The sequence below is a fragment of the Grampus griseus genome, assembly GCF_964374135.1.
Source record: "Grampus griseus genome assembly, chromosome: 11".
NCBI lineage: Eukaryota > Metazoa > Chordata > Mammalia > Artiodactyla > Delphinidae > Grampus > Grampus griseus.
Window position 1 is genome coordinate 9,305,192 of NC_139005.1, and position 15,779 is coordinate 9,320,970.

General features: G+C 42.9%; 1 protein-coding gene across 2 annotated transcripts in view; it reads left to right on the top strand.

Annotated features, from left to right (window-relative positions):
• Positions 1-15,469, top strand: part of BORCS5 (BLOC-1 related complex subunit 5) — a 97,671-nt gene extending 82,202 nt beyond the window's left edge. For both annotated transcript variants that reach the window (XM_082665850.1, XM_082665849.1), the window contains exon 4: positions 14,821-15,469. In XM_082665850.1, the coding sequence (XP_082521976.1) occupies positions 14,821-15,051 (231 nt within the window). In that variant the 3' untranslated portion in view covers positions 15,052-15,469. The remainder of the gene's footprint in view (positions 1-14,820) is intronic.
• The last annotated feature ends 310 nt before the right edge of the window (positions 15,470-15,779 follow it).

The following is a 15,779-nucleotide window of genomic DNA, read 5'->3' on the forward strand; positions in this document are numbered from 1 at the left end:
TTTGATCTTTCTCTAGTTGTGGCGAGCGGGGGCTACTCTTTGTTGCGATGCGCGGGCTTCTTATTTTGGTGGCTTCTCTTGTTGCGGAGCATGGGCTCTAGACACACAGGCTTCAGTACTAGTGGCTCACGGGCGCTAGAGCGCAGGCTCAGTAGTTGTGGCGCGTGGGCTTAGTTGCCCCTCGGCATGTGGGATCTTCCCAGACCAGGGCTCGAACCCGTGTCCCCTGCATTGGCAGGGAGATTCTTAACCACTGCACCACCAGGGAAGCCCTGCGTTTGGAGTTTGAGAAGATAGCAGCCCTTGGTTTGCTGGCCTCAGCCCATCGTGGCCTCCACCTCCCAACCCCCATGTTCCTAAATTGACCTCCTTGGGAAACTGTAATTTAAATGTAGAATGAGTGCAGAGAAAGTGAACTGTTTGAGACCAAATAAAAATTGACCTTGAGGCTTAAGTTAACATTAAGAGCTGAACATTTAAAGGGTGGGAAAGATGAGTAACTTTTTAAAATGTAGTCTCAATTAAGTCCTTAAGCAGTGTTTTTTGTTTTTAACATTTTTAAAAACCTTAAGTTACTGAGGGAGAGGAAAAGCAACAGTCTGTTGATCGTATAGACTTGAATTTTGTTAACTGTGAAACACAATTTACCTATTCATTTTCTTTTGATCTATGAAAAAGTTAAATTTGCTTTTGACCACCTTGAACCTATCTACAACTTAAGGTTTTAGAATTTAGAAGATGTACAGTCTTCTTTCTGAAGCTCTTACTGTTGTTCACACATCTTTTTTCTAACTTAGAGCTATAAGCCCTTGTAGTATGTATCCCTACTTTGACAAGGTTACCTTTACTTTGAAAAGGAAGTTACATCAAGCATTTAGACATCTTTCATAGGACAACCCACCTGTCCCAAACCAGCATCAAAGCTTATTCTATCAGGAATTTTGTATTTTTAATATTTATTTATTTATTTGGTTGCACTGGGTCTTAGTTGCGGCAGGCGGGCTCCTTAGTTGTGGCATGCGAACCCTTAGTTGCAGCATGCATGTGGGATCTAGTTCCCTACCGACGGATCGAACCCGGGCCCCCTGCATTGGGAGCATGGAGTCTTATCCACTGCGCCACCAGGAACGTCCCCAGGAAATTTTTAAAAATAATTTTTGAAGCAGTGTACTCTTGTTGGAGAAGATATCATTTATTAAAGCTCTTCTGCTTGTTTTCAAAGTATTTTTGAAAAAAATATATATATCTGCAAGTACATGGGTATTTTTAAATTTTACTGTGTTGGGTAGCAGCAAACAGTGGTAATAGTAACTCATTCTCATGGCTGAACATATAAATCAAAAACACATGGTAGGACTTGTAGGTGAATAATGATTTCAGTTATTAAGTAGTGTGAAATGTTTCTGTAAGGGAACTTTGGGGTGAGTAATGTGACTCTTCTGTAAGATTTTCAGTAGCAGAAGTTCAGAACAAAAATAAAACATGTCAGCAAAAAACACAATGGTAGATTGTCCTCTGAGTGATTGCATAAGCCTTGAAGATAGTGTAACAGGGATGAGGCATCACAATAGCTCCCTGCCTTTACAGGAGAGATACATGTGCCCGTTTGGATATCTTCAAATGTCATTTTTTCTGCCCTCATTTACTTAATCTTGCTTTCCATTTTTCATGTAAAAGAGGTTTCTAGACATAGTTTCTCTTTCAGTTCACATATATTTTATAATTTATCGAGCTCTGGGGGTTTATTTGGTTTTGTTTTTTGGTGATTTTTTTTTTTTTTGGCCATGCTCTGCGGCTTGTAGGATCTTAGTTCCTCAACCAGGGATGGAACCTGTGTCTCCTGCAATGGAAGGGCCGAGTCCTAACCACTTGACTTCCCTGGAGCTCTGACCTGGGGCTCTTCTTTATCGCATATATTCCTCACACTTAATCCCGCGAGATAAGACCAATCATTATCCCCAGTTTAAGGGTGAAGAAACTGAAGCTCAATGAGGTTCAGTAATTGGTTCAAGGTTACAAAGATAATCATATGCACAACCAAGACTTTGACCCAGTTCTGTCTGACACTGCTGTCTTCACCTGCAAGCTACATATAGTTGTCCGTAAGGCTTGGTGACTCAAGCCTCACAGTAATTCTTTGTTTATTTTGTTGTTTCTGTCGAAGCCCCCTCCCCTTCTGAGAGAAGCCCTCCCCTCTCAGAGGGATTCTGAGTCACTCACCTCCAGCTCAGGATGCCTCCAATGTGTAAACAGATTATTCCCAGGCTCTGGATGGTCATTTCACACCTGAGGTGAAAGCTCTGGTGAAACCTTGGGAGGTGAACTATTGAGAATTTAAGCCAGTGGGTTTGAAAACCACTGAGTCCTTTTCTGCCACCGCAGCTCAGCCAGGACGGGAGCGTCCATGAAACAGGTCCCTCCCGAGGTGAAGTGCGCAACCTCATGGACATTGGGGTCGTGAATAGCCACTTCTCGTCTGGTAGCAGTAACTATCCAGAGACAGGGATGGCATCCAGGATAATCTTGGTCATGGACCTGAAGCCTCCAGAGTCCTCAAAGTGATGTGAAAATTGACCAGAATGTCTTCCCTTCCACACCGTCTCGGGCCTTCCCCAAATGAGTTCTGGGGACACTATTGTCTGGTTAACATCTAGCTATTCCCGTTTTCCTGGTCTGTAGTCCAACTTAACAGTGCCCGTGGGTTCAATCTTCAAGCAAGTTTTACTCTTTTACTTCCTTGGACCTTTTGTCCCAAGAGGACCAGATCCCACTTCAAGCTCATCTCTGGCAGGACTTTTCTGTAGGCTCCCAGCCCGTTTCCAGTGGCTCTTCACTGGCCTCCTCTCCCCTCCTTTTCTTTTTAATAAATTTAGTTGATATTCAGCTTATCAGTTGGAGGCTCACTTTCCTGGAAGGGATCTAAATTCTCCTTTTAAGGATCTCAAAGCAGATTGTTTTTGTTTTTGTTTTTGTTTTGCGGTACGCAGTCCTCTCACTGTTGTGGCCTCTCCCTTTGCGGAGCACAGGCTCCGGACGTGCAGGCTTAGCGGCCATGGCTCACGGGCCCAGCTGCTCCGCGGCATGTGGGATCTTCCCGGACCGGGGCACGAACCCGTGTCCCCTGCATCGGCAGGCAGACTCTCAACCACTGCGCCACCAGGGAAGCCCAAAAGCAGATTTTTTAAAGAAACTCAGTGAAGGTTTTGAGACAGAGGCCCAGGTCAGTTCTCCTGAAAAGATCCCAAATTTGGATTTTTTTCTTAATATTGAGTTGTAAGAGGTCTTTATATATTCTGAATATGTCTATTATCAGATGTTGATCAATAGATAATATTTCTTCTCTTAGTCTGTGGCTTGCCTTATCGTTTACTTAATGGTATCTTTCAAGGAGAAGTTTTAAATTTTGATGAGGATCAATTTAACCATTTTTTTGTTTTATGGTTAATATTTTTTGGACCTGTTTAAGAAATCTTTGCCTACTGCAAGGTAGCAAAGGTTTTTCTTCTAAAAGTTGTATAGTTTTAGCTTCTATGTTTAGGTCTGTGATCCATTTCATGCTAATTTTTGTGTATGGGGTGAGGTGTAGGGGTTCAGGTTTTATTGGGTTCTTCCAAAAATTGTTGAAAAACTTTCTTTTCCCCATTAAATTACCTTGAAAACTTTGTAAAAAAAAAATATCAATTGACCCATGTATGTTTAGATCTGTTTCTACACTCTGTTCAGTTTCATTGATCTATATATGTCTCTATGCCAATCCTGATTACTATAGCTTTTTTTGGAGTATAATTGGAGTATATAATTGGAGTATAATTAAGGAGATTAATCCTTTGTTGTTTCGTAATTGTTTTATAATTGGAGTATATAATTGGAGTATATAATTGGAGTATAATTGCTTCACAATATTGTGTTAGTTTCTGATGCACAACAAAGCGAATCAGCCATGTGCATACACATGTCCCCATATCCCCTCCTTCTTGAGCCTCCCTCCCATCTTCTCTATCCCACCCCACTAGTCAGCGCAAAGCACCGAGCCGATCTCCCTGTGCTATGCTGCTGCTTCCCACCAGCCAGCTATTTTACACTCCGTAGTGTATATATGTTGATGCTGCTCTCACTTCGCCCTCCCACCCCATGTCGTCAAGTCCGTTCTCTATGTCTACCTCTTTATTCCTGCCCTGCAACTAGGTTCATCAGTACCAATTTTTTTTTTTTAGATTCCATATATATGCGTTAGCATACAGTATTTGTTTTTCTCTTTCTGACTTACTTCACTCTATGTGACAGACTCTATGTCCATCCACCTCACTACAAATAACTCAATTTCGCTTCTTTTTATGGATGAGTAATATTACATTGTATATATGTGCCACATCTTCTTTATCCATTCATCTGATGATGGACACTTAGGTTGTTTCCATCTCCTGGCTATTGTAAATAGAGCTGCAGTGAACATTGTGGTACATGCCTCTTTCTGAATTATGGTTTTCTCAGGGTATATGCCCAGTAGTGGGATTGCTGGGTCATATGGTAATTCTATTTTTGATTTTTTAAGGAACCTCCATACTGTTTTCCATAGTGGTTGTATCAATTTACATCCCCACCAACAGTGCAGGAGGGTTCCCTTTCACCACACCCTTTCTAGCATTTATTGTTTCTAGCTTTTTTGATAATGGCCATTCTGACCACCGTGAGGTGATACCTCATTGTAGTTTTGATTTGCATTTCTCTAATAATTAGTGATGTTGAGCATCTTTCCATATGCCTCTGGGCCACCTGTATGTCTTCCTTGGTGAAATGTCTATTTAGGTCTTCCGCCCATTTTTTAACTGGATTGTTTGGTTTTTTTGATATTGAGCTCCATGAGCTCTTTGTATATTTTGGAGATTAATCCTTTGTCTGTTGTATCATTTGCAAATATTTTCTCCCATTCTGAGGGTTGTCTTTCTGTCTTGTTTATGGTTTCCTTTGCTATGCAAAAGATTTTAAGATTAATTAAGTCCCATTTGTTTATTTTTGTTTTTATTTCCGTTACTGTAGGAGGTGGGTCAAAAAGATCTTGCTGTGGTTTATGTCAAAGAATGTTTTTCCTATGTTTTCCTCTAAGAGTTTTATAGTGTCTTCTTACATTTAAGTCTTTAATCCATATGGAGTTTATTTTTGTGTATGGTGTTAGGTAGTGTTCTAATTTCATTCTTTTACATGTAGCTGTCCAGTTTTCCCAGCACCACTTATTGAAGAGGCTGTCTTTTCTCCATTGTAAGTTCTTGCCTCCTTTGTCCTAAATTAGGTGCCCATATGTGTGTGGGTTTATCTCTGGGCTTTCTGTCCTGTACCATTGATCTATATTCCTGTTTTTGTGCCAGTACCATACTGTTCTTGATTACTGTAGCTTTGTGGTATAGTTTGAAGTCGGGGAGCCTTGATTCCTCCAGCTCTACTTTTCTTTCTCAAGATTGCTTTGGCTATTTGGGGTCTTTTGTGTTTCCATACAAATTGTAAAATTTATTCTAATTCTGTGAAGAATGCCATTGGTAGTTTATTAGGGATTGCATTGAATCTGTAGATTGCTTTGGATAGTATAGTCATTTTCACACTATTGATTCTTCCAATCCAAGAACATAGTATATTTCTCCATCTGTTTATGTCATCTTTGATTTCTTTCATCAGTGTTTTATAGTTTTCTGAGTACAAGTCTTTCCTTTTTAGGCAGGTTTATTCCTAGGTATTTTATTCTTTTTGTTGCAATGGTAAATGGGAGTGTTTCCTTAATTTCTTTTTCTGATTTTTTGTTGTTGGTGTATAGGAATGCCAGAGATTTCTGTGCATTAATTTTGTATCCTGCAACCTTACCAAATTCATTGATTAGTTCTAGTAGTTTTCTGGTGGCATCTTTAGGATTTTCTATATATAGAATCATGTCATCAGCAAACAGTGACAGTTGTACGTCTTCTTTTCCAATTTGTATTCCTTTATTTCTTTTTCTTCTCTGATTGCTGTGGCTGGGTCTTCCAAAACTATGTTGAATAAGAGCAGCGGGAGTGGACATCCTTGTCTTGTTCCTGATCTTAGTGGAAATGCTTTCAGTTTTTCACCATTGAGTATGATGCTTGCTGTGGGTTTGTCATATATGGCCTTTATTATGTTGAGGTAGGTTCCCTCTATGCCCATTTTCTGGAGAGTTTTTATCATAAATTGGTGTTGAATTTTGTCAAAAGCTTTTTCTGCATCTATTGAGATGATCATATGGTTTTTATTCCTTAATTTGTTAATGTGGTGTATCACATTGATTGATTTGCATATATTGAAGAATCCTTGCATCCCTGGGATAAATCCCATTTGATCATGGTGTATGATCCTTTTAATGTGCTGTTGCATTCTGTTTGCTAGCATTTTGTTCAGGATTTTTGCATCTATGTTCATCAGTGATATTGGTCTATAATTTTCTTTTTTTGTGATATCTTTTTCTGGTTTTGGTATCAGGGTGATGCTGGCTTCATAGAATGAATTTGGGAATGTTTCTGCTGCAATTTTTTGGAAGGGTTGGAGAAGGATTGGTGTTAGCTCTTCTCTAAATGTTTGATAGAATTCACCTGTGAAGCCATCTGGTCCTGGGCTTTTGTTTGTTGGAAGATTTTTAATTATGGTTTCAATTTCATTGCTTGTGATAGGTCTGTTTATATTTTCTAATTCTTCCTGGTTCACTCTTGGAAAATTGTACCTTTCCAAGAATTTGTCCATTTCTTGATGGTTGTCCATTTTATTGGCATATAGTTGTTTGTAGTAGTCTCTTATAATCCTTTGTATTTCTGCAGTGTCCGTTGTGATTTCTCCTTTTTCATTTCTAAATTTATTGATTTGTGTCCTCTCCCATTTTTTTCTTCCTGAGTCTGGCTAAGGGTTTATCAATTTTGTTTATTTTCTCAAAGAACCAGGTTTTAGTTTTATAAATCTTTGCTATTGTGTTTTTCATTTCTATTTTATTTATTTCTGCTTTGATATTTATTATTTCTTTCCTTCTACTGACTTTGGGTTTTCTTTGTTCTTCTTTCTCTACTTGTTTTAAGTGTAGGGTTAGATTGTTTATTTGAGATTTTTCTTGTTTCTTGAGGTGAGATTGTATTGCTCTAAACTTCCCTCTTAGAACTGCTTTTGCTGCATCCCATAGGTTTTGGGTCGTTGTGTTTTCATTGTCATTTGTTTCTCTGTATTTTTTAATTTCTTCAGTGATCTCTTGGCTATTTCGTAGCGCACTGTTTAGCCTCCATGTATTTGTGCTTTTTAGTTTTTTTTCCTGTAATAGGTTTCCAACCTCATAACGTTGTGGTCAGAAAAGATGCTTGATACGATTTCAATTTTCTTAAATTCTCTGAGGCTTGATTTTTGACCCAAGATGTGATCTGTCCTGGAGAATGTTCCATGTGCACTTGAGAAGAATGTATTCTGCCACTTTTGGGTGGAATGTTCTGTAAATATCACTTAGATCTATCTGGTCTATTGTGTCATTTAAAGCTTGTGTTTCCTTATTATTTTATGTTTGGATGATCTGTCCATTGGTGTAAGTGATGTGTTAAAGTCCCATACTGTTATTGTGTTACTGTTGATTTCTCCTTTCATGGTTGTTAGCATTTGCCTTATGTATTGAGGTGCTCCTATGTTGGGTGCATAAACATTTATAATTGTTATATTTTCTTCTTGGATTGATCCTTTGATCATTATGTAGTGTCCCTCCTTATCTCTTCTAACAGTATTTTAAAGTCTATTTTATCTGATACGAGTATTGCTACTTCAACTTTCTTTTGATTTCCATTTGCATGGAATATCTTTTTCCAACCCTTTACTTTCAGTCTGTATGTGTCCCTAGGTCTGAAGTGGGTCTCTTGTAGACAGCATATATATGGGTCTTGTTTTTGTATCCATTCAGTCAGTCTGTGTCTTTTGCTTGGGGCATTTAATCCATTTACATTCAAGGTTATTATTGATATGTATGTTCCTATTACCATTTACTTAATTGTTTTGGGTTTGTTTTTGTGGGTCTTTTTCTTCTCTTGTGTTTCCTGCTTAGAGAAGTTTCTTTAGCATTTGTTGTAAAGCAGGTTTGGTGGTGCTGAATTCTCTTAGCTTTTGCTTGTCTGAAAAGCTTTTGACTTCTCCATCAAATCTGAATGAGATCCTTGCTGGGTAGAGTAATCTTGGTTGTAGGTTTTTCTCTTTCATCACTTTAAGTATATCCTGCCACTCCCTTCTGGCCTGCAGAGTTTCCACTGAAAAATCAGCTGATAACCTTATGGGGATTCCTTTGTATGTTATTTTTTGTTTTTCCCTTGCTGCTTTTAATATTTTTTCTTTGAATTTAATTTTTGTTTGTTGGATTAATATGTGTCTTGATGTGTTTTTCCTAGGGTTTATTCCTATATGGGACTGTCTGTGCTTCCTGGACTTGGGTGACTATTTCCTTTCCCATGTTAGGGGAGTTTTCAACTATAATCTCTTCAAGTATTTTCTCAGACCCTTTCTTTTTCTCTTCTTCTGGAACCCCTATAATTTGAATGTTGGTGCAGTTAGTGTTATCCCAGAGGTCTCTGAGATTGTCTTCAATTCTTTTTCTTTATTCTGCTCCTCGGCAGTTACTTCCACCATTCTGTCTTCCAGCTCACTTATTCATTCTTCTGCCTCAGTTACTCTGTTATTGATTCCTTCTAGTGTATTTTTCATTTCAGCTATCATGTTGTTCATCTCTGTTTGTTCTTTAGTTCTTCTAGATCTTTGGTAAACATTTCTTGTACTTTCTCAGTCTGTGCCTCCATTCTATTTCCAAAATTCTGGATCACCTTTACTATCATTACTCTGAATTCTTTTTCAGGTAGATTGCCTATTTCCTCTTCATTTATTTGGTCTTGTAGGTTTTTTATCTTGCTCCTTCATCTGTGAAAAAGTTTTTTGCCGTCTATATATTTTTTTTTTTTATGAGTGGGATTGTGTTCCTGTCTTATTGGTTGTTTGGCCTGAGGCTTCCAACACTGGAGTTTATCGGCTGTTGGGTAGAGCTGGGTCTTGGTGCTGAGATGAGGAACTCTGTGAGACCTCACTCTGATGAATATTCCCTGGGGCCTGAGGTTCTCTGTTAGTCCAGTGGTTCGGACTCGGAGCTCCCACTGCAGGAGCTTCGGCTTGACCCTGGACTCATGATGCCTGGGGTGGCAAAAAAAAAAAAAAAAAGAACAATAACAGTGAAAAATAAAATTAGACTAGGAAACTAACAGATATATTAGGAAGAATATAAAAATAAAACTATAGAGGAATCAACAACCAGAAGGTACATCAGTACCACAATAGTAAAAAAGAGGAGGAGGGGAAAAAAAAGGGAGGGGGGAAGAACTTGGCTCTGGAGGGTGGGGCCTAAGCAAGGGTGAGGTTTGGGTGGTGGGTGGGGCCAGTGCTCAGGACCCACAGGACTGGAAAAGGCCCTGGGGGCTGTGGGGGGTGGGGCTTAGGCTGAAGGAACAGAAGGGGCCCAGGCGTGGGTCTCAGAGGGCAGGACATCTCACCTGGGAGCCTAGCAGGCTTCCTGGGCTTGAGTGAGTGGGACAAATGCCCTGCTCTCTTCTCCTGCTCCTGCAGTCTAGGAGGGCCTCTCCTGCCTGCCTCTCCCGATCTCCCTGGCCTCCCTCCTATGCCCCGAGGACCCACGTGGCCTGGATGGGGCTTTGTGGCAGGGGTACCGCCTTGGGAGCTCAGCAGCCTCCCCTGCCTGAGTGGGCCAGGCGATCGCCCTCTCTGCTCCTCTCCCGCTCTTCCTGGAGAGTCCCTCCCACCTGCCTCTCCCGATCTCCCTGGTCTCAGGGTCACTGATCCTGTCTGGCTTCCACTTCTCCTCCCTCCTCAGTCCCTCTGTGTCCTACCGGTTCACTTTGGGGTTCCTCCCATCCTCTGGGCCTCAGAGTCCCTCACCAGTAGCTGACAGGCGCCCTAGTTGTGGGGAGACGCTAACTCTGCATCTTCCCACACCACCATCTTGACTCCGCCCTGTAGCTTTAAATTAAGTCTTGAAAGAATTACTATAAGTCTTCAGACTTTGTTCATTTTCAAAATTCTTTTGACCATTCTGTTTACTTAGAATCAGCTTGTCAAATCCCTACCAAAAAAAGCCATCCAGAATTTTGATTCAGATTGCAAATGAATCTATAAATCGATTTGGCAAGAACTGACATCTTAATGATGTTGAATCTTCCAATCCATGAACATGGTATACCTCTCCATTTTCGAGATCTCCTTTAATTTTTCATTGCAGGGTTTTGTAATATCAGTGTGTAGGTCTTATACATATTTTGTGACATTTTCTCTAAGTTTTTTATGTTGATACAATTGTAAATTTTGTATTTTTTATTCCATTGTCCAGTTGTTCATTGCAAATATATAGAAATACAATTGATTTTTGTATGTTGACCGTGTATCTTGCAACCCTGCTAAATTCACTTGATGGTTTTATTAGTTTTTGGTTCTAAGCTTCCTTAAGATTTTCTAGGTACACCATGTCACCTGCAGATTAAGACCCTTTTATTTATTCCTCTCCAGTTCCTGTGCCTTTTATTTCCTTTGGTTGACTTATTGCAGTGGCTAGGACCTCTAGTACAACTTTGAATAGAAGTGGTGAGAATGGGCATCCTTGCCTTATTCCTGATCTTAGGGAGAAAAGTGTCTTTCACCACTAGCTGTGATGTTAGCTGTTGGGTTTTCACAGATGCCCTTTGTCAGACTGAGGAAGTTTCCTTCTGTTCCTAATTTGCTGAAATTTTCATAATTTGTTGAATGCTTTTTCTGTGTCTGTTGGAATGATTATATGATTTTTAACCTTTATTATATTGAAATGACAAATTACTTTGATTTTCAGATGCTGAAAAAGCTTACATCTTTGAGATAAACCCCACTTGGTAATGACGTACTATCTTTTTTGTATATTTCTGGATTTGATTTGCTAATATTTTGGATCCATTGCTGGCAGTGGACCGACCAGGTGGGCAAATAGGATGCCCCATCCACATAAGGTATTTGGAACGACTTTGAGCCCCTTCTATAGATGTCTAATGTCATAGTAAAGCCTGCACTGACACCCACAAATAATCTCACCTCCTTTTTCACCTGCCCTTTGAAAGGTACTGCCACCAGAGACAGTATGTGCATATGTGGAGCAAGGTTTGAAGTATGAGTTTAAGAGTAAACAGTGAGCTCCTTAGGGCAGGGACTTTATCACATTCCTTCTATCAGTGTAAGGTTAAATCGAACTGGTGTTACAGAGACCCAGAATTATGGTGGCTTATACAGAATGGAAATGTTTTTTTACCTTTTTTTAAAAAAAAATATTTATTTAGTTAGTTAGTTAGTTGGTTGCACCGGGTCTTAGTTGTGGCAGGCGGGCTTCTTAATTGAGGCTCACGGGCTCCTTAGTTGAGGCATGCGAACTCTTAGTTGCAGCATGAATGTGGGATCTAGTTCCCTGACCAGGGATTGAACCCAGGCCCCCTGCATTGGGAGTGCGGAGTCTTAACCACTGCGCCACCAGGGGAAGTCTCTACCTTGTTTGTTTCTTTTAAATTAATTTTTATCGGAGTCTAGTTGATTTACGGTGTTGTGTTTCTGCTGTACAGCAAAGTGAATCAGTTATACATATACATATATTCACTCTTTTTTAGGTTCTTTTTCCATATAGGTCATTACAGAGTATTGAACAGAGTTTCCTGGGCCATACAGTCAAAATGGAAATTTGTTGTTCTCTCCCACACCCGGTACGACTCTCATGGGGAAAAAGCCTCATGGACCCAGACTTCTTCTAGTTCACTGCTCTGCCGACCCACAGATTATGAGTTTAGTTATTCTTGTGGTCCATGGGGGCTGCATCTGCATTTCAGCAGCAGCAGAGGGAGGGAAGGGACAAAGAAGGAGAGGAGGAGCATGCCAGCTAACTTTTAGGAAGGCACCCGGAAGCTCCGTGAGAGACTTCCTCATATACATGCCGCTGACTAGTACTTAGACATGTGGTCACAGCAAGGCCAGGGTTTTGAGGCAAGAGTCACGGGGAATAAATAGTCATTCTCTGTCTATTGGAAAATCTAATAGTTTTACATTTAAATGGCTCCTCTGGAAGTTCCTGAAACAAAGTTATTTGCAACATTCCTCCTTCTGGGCCTGAGTTTCCTGGAATAGTAAAGTCATGTTAACAAAGAGAGTGGAAAAGAAAAGTCATGTTAATGTACACAGTAAGCCGTGTGGGTGTAAATAGTTTTGGTTCTTAATATCTATATCGCTAGGACTTTGCATGGTGCATGGTACACGGTAGTACTCGATAAATGTCTGTTGACTCTGTATGTTGTATTTATGCTTCCTTGTTAGAGGAAGCATGCCAAAATAGAAACAGGAAAGGTGAATATGTTCCCGATTGTCAAAATGCTAAGATTCAGAATTGCATTAGATGCTGACATTGCCTAAAGTCATGTCAGAAATGCTGGAGTAAGTGTGTACCTGGGGTTCACGGGCACATGCTTAGGTAGGGGTAGGGGTCAGGAGCGGTATTGTCTGAGCAAAGGGCGGGGCATGAGAAGCAGGCATTGCCCATTTTATTACACTCTTCCAGGTATTAAAGTCTTAGCTGCACCAAATTGAGACTTTACTTGCAGCAATCAGAAAGAATGGGAAAAGATTTAAAAGGCAATAACTTTTCCATCACGTGATTTGATGCTCTTTAATGCCATGCCATGTACCAACTAAAATCTCGTGTGCCCCTAATGGTACACTCTCTCAATTAAATACAGTAAAAGGAAGATGCTGGACTGAGGAAATCTGGGTTTTAGTCTTGGTTCTGTCACTGTGAGATCTTGGAGGTCGCTCAGCCCTAAGTTTCCTCTTCTGTGGTTTTTTCCCTCTGGGACTGTCATGGAATTGACTCTTGGAAGATGTACTCTAAACACGTTTGAACAGCGTGCTTGAATTCAGTGTGCTCACCTAAGCATTCAGCATGACATGGCTTCGGACAGAAGCTCTGGACACATTAAACGTGGCCTCAGCTGGATGTGGAAGTGTGTAAGGAAGTGTATGCCATTGAACAAGAACTCTGCTAAGATGGTTGTAAAAGCTGTCTGATCAGGTGTCAGTCCGGCCGTAGGGGAGGGGATGGGTTGATTGCCAAGGGCCTTAGGCACGATAAGGTAGAGCCTTGGAGGCCATTTCAGATAAACTCTGACTCGGGAGTCTGTCTGGTCTGGTAGAGTCGGGGGCTGGGGGCCGGGAGTGCCCCCGCCAAGCGAAACGTGATGACGCGAGAAGCTTCTGAATTCTGGTGCAGGCTGTTCCGTGGGCTGTGCTGGCCCACGAGTGGGTCCCAGCTGGCTCCCACAGTCTTGCAGAGGGCGGAGTGTTCTAGGTGCTGGACCGAACTGCCATCCTGAGAAGGCTGGCGCCGACTGTGAGGAAGACGATCGTTTCCTGCCTCCCCACCTCCGAAGTGCTGAGCGCCTGAACAGGCTTGCAGAGAGCCCTCGGAAAGTAGAAACCGTTTCCACCTTGTCTGGAGCTTCCCATGCAGATGGATTATTTTCCTCCCTGCGCACCCCAGCCCTTCACCAGCTGTCTTTCGTTGTCCCCTCGGCATTTCAAAACAAGTGACGGGAGAACCAACGGACAAAAATAAGCCCTGAGTTCCTGTAACAACCCCCCTGCTCCTCAGCACTGTCCCTCTCTCCCCACACGCACAGCGTCAAAATAGAATTGGTTATTTTGTTTTCGGGGGGTGCCCTGGCTTGGGGCTCTTATATGTTAGAGTGTTTGTTTTGTTTTTGTCTTTATCACGCCGTTTTCAGAGGCTCTGCGGTAACTCGCGTTGAGGGCCAGCGCTTGGCTGGCTGCCGGGGTTGGGAAGGGCCGCGCTCCTGGGAGGACAACAAGGAAGGGTTGAGGTGCCACTTGAGCTTTGGGACAGAAGCATGAGTCTCGGGGGTGTGACTGTTTCCTCCCTGGTTGGGGAAGGAAACAAGTGGGGAGGGAGTGGATGCGGGTCCATGCAGAGGAGGGCTGCGGGCATCCGACACGCTGGCGGTTCCCTCCTCCTCCTGTTTTCATCCAGATGATAGGTACCAAAGAACCTCGCCAGGGGAGGAAAAGAGGCCACAAAAGGGGAGCCCAGAGCCTCCAGTTTGCTTGACTGGGGGGAGAGTGCCCAAAGCAGCCCTCCGTTTGCCCCGCATGGTATATAGACTGGACTTGGTTGGCGTCTGTGGTCCTGGCGGGGAGTGCCACCCCCTCCAGGCAGCTCTCCCGGAGTGACTGCGGTCTGCAGCCTCCAGGGAGGAGGGAGGACAAAGCCGAGTCCTGAGCACGTCGTCATCTCATTTCGTCCTCACAGCAACCCTGCAAGTCTGCCATCAGTCCCCTGATTTTTGCAGATGAAAGACCTGAGACAGAAAGCATACATATTAGCAGCTCAATGGCAGAGCCGGAGTCAAACCTTGGTCTGCCTGATTTCTGAGCCCAGGATTCTTTCCTATAGAGAGAAAGAGCTAGAAATCCCAGGGTCTCAAGAAGGACTAGATGGCTCACGTGTCCAGAAGGCAGAGCTGGAGGCCGTCATCCCAGTCTCCCTCTGCAGAGGGTTCTGGGGCAGCAGCCGGTCAGGTCGTGTCCTGGAAGGTTTTTATGCCCAGCGATTCCGCTTCCTGCAAAGCTGGTCGCCCCCCACGTGGCCTGTGGGCTCCACACCTCGTGCTCATCCCCCAGCCTTGTGACGGGACTTGTTTCCTCTGGGTTGAATGTGTCTCACTTCTCTCCCTCCTGCAGATGGATCTGTCTGTAGAAACCCTCTTTAGCTTCATGCAGGAGCGCCAGAAAAGATACGCCAAATACGCCGAGCAGATCCAGAAGGTCAACGAGATGTCGGCCATCCTGCGCCGTATCCAGATGGGCATCGACCAGACGGTGCCGCTGCTGGAGCGGCTCAACAGCCTGCTGCCCGAGGCCGAGCGCCTGGAGCCCTTCAGCATGAAGCCCGACCGCGAGCTCAGGCTGTAGCTGCCTCCCCCCACCGGCTGCGGTCGGGGGACCGCCAGGGCCCCAGGACGCTTGGAACCAAAGGCGTCGGAGGTGACCGAAGGCCACTGGGGGTGTTGACGCTCCCTGAGGGCACGGGAAGCAGTCCAGCCGCCCTGGAGACTGCGATGCCCCAGCCCTTCCCTTGACGCGCTCTCCCTCTGCAACCAGCAAACCTACTCTCAGTGGTCACCGAAGTTGGAATGTTTCAACTATTAGGGATTCTTTACAGAACTCTGCCTTGGGACTTATTTTTATTTTGCATAGTTTTTTTCTTTTTAATTGACAGTGTATATTATCTAGTCTAGCTTGCAGACTGAAAATATGAAGAGAAGGGGAGAAATATTTTAAGAAGCTCTGTGTCCTTGACGCCTTCGTGAAATTTTTCTCAGTCGGCTGTCTTGTGGGTTGTAAACATAAAGAACTAATTTAATCCAGGTGTGTGTGTTGTGTTTCCATCGTAGCAAGTCTTTATCTGGCCTGGCACTGCTCCTGTGTCAGCTTAGGGTGCCCCTCCTGTGTCGTCATCGGAAACTGAAGACTCCCTTTCCACAGCCTGGTCGGGTCCATCTCCCACTGATAGCTGGTTTCCTTGATGCAGATACAGTTTAGGTTTCCTCTTATTACATCAGCGCCGGCAGGACTCCAGTTTTTGAGGCAGGTTGTAGCCCTCATTTGCTTTACGAGCTTTGCAGACTCGTGGAGCAGAG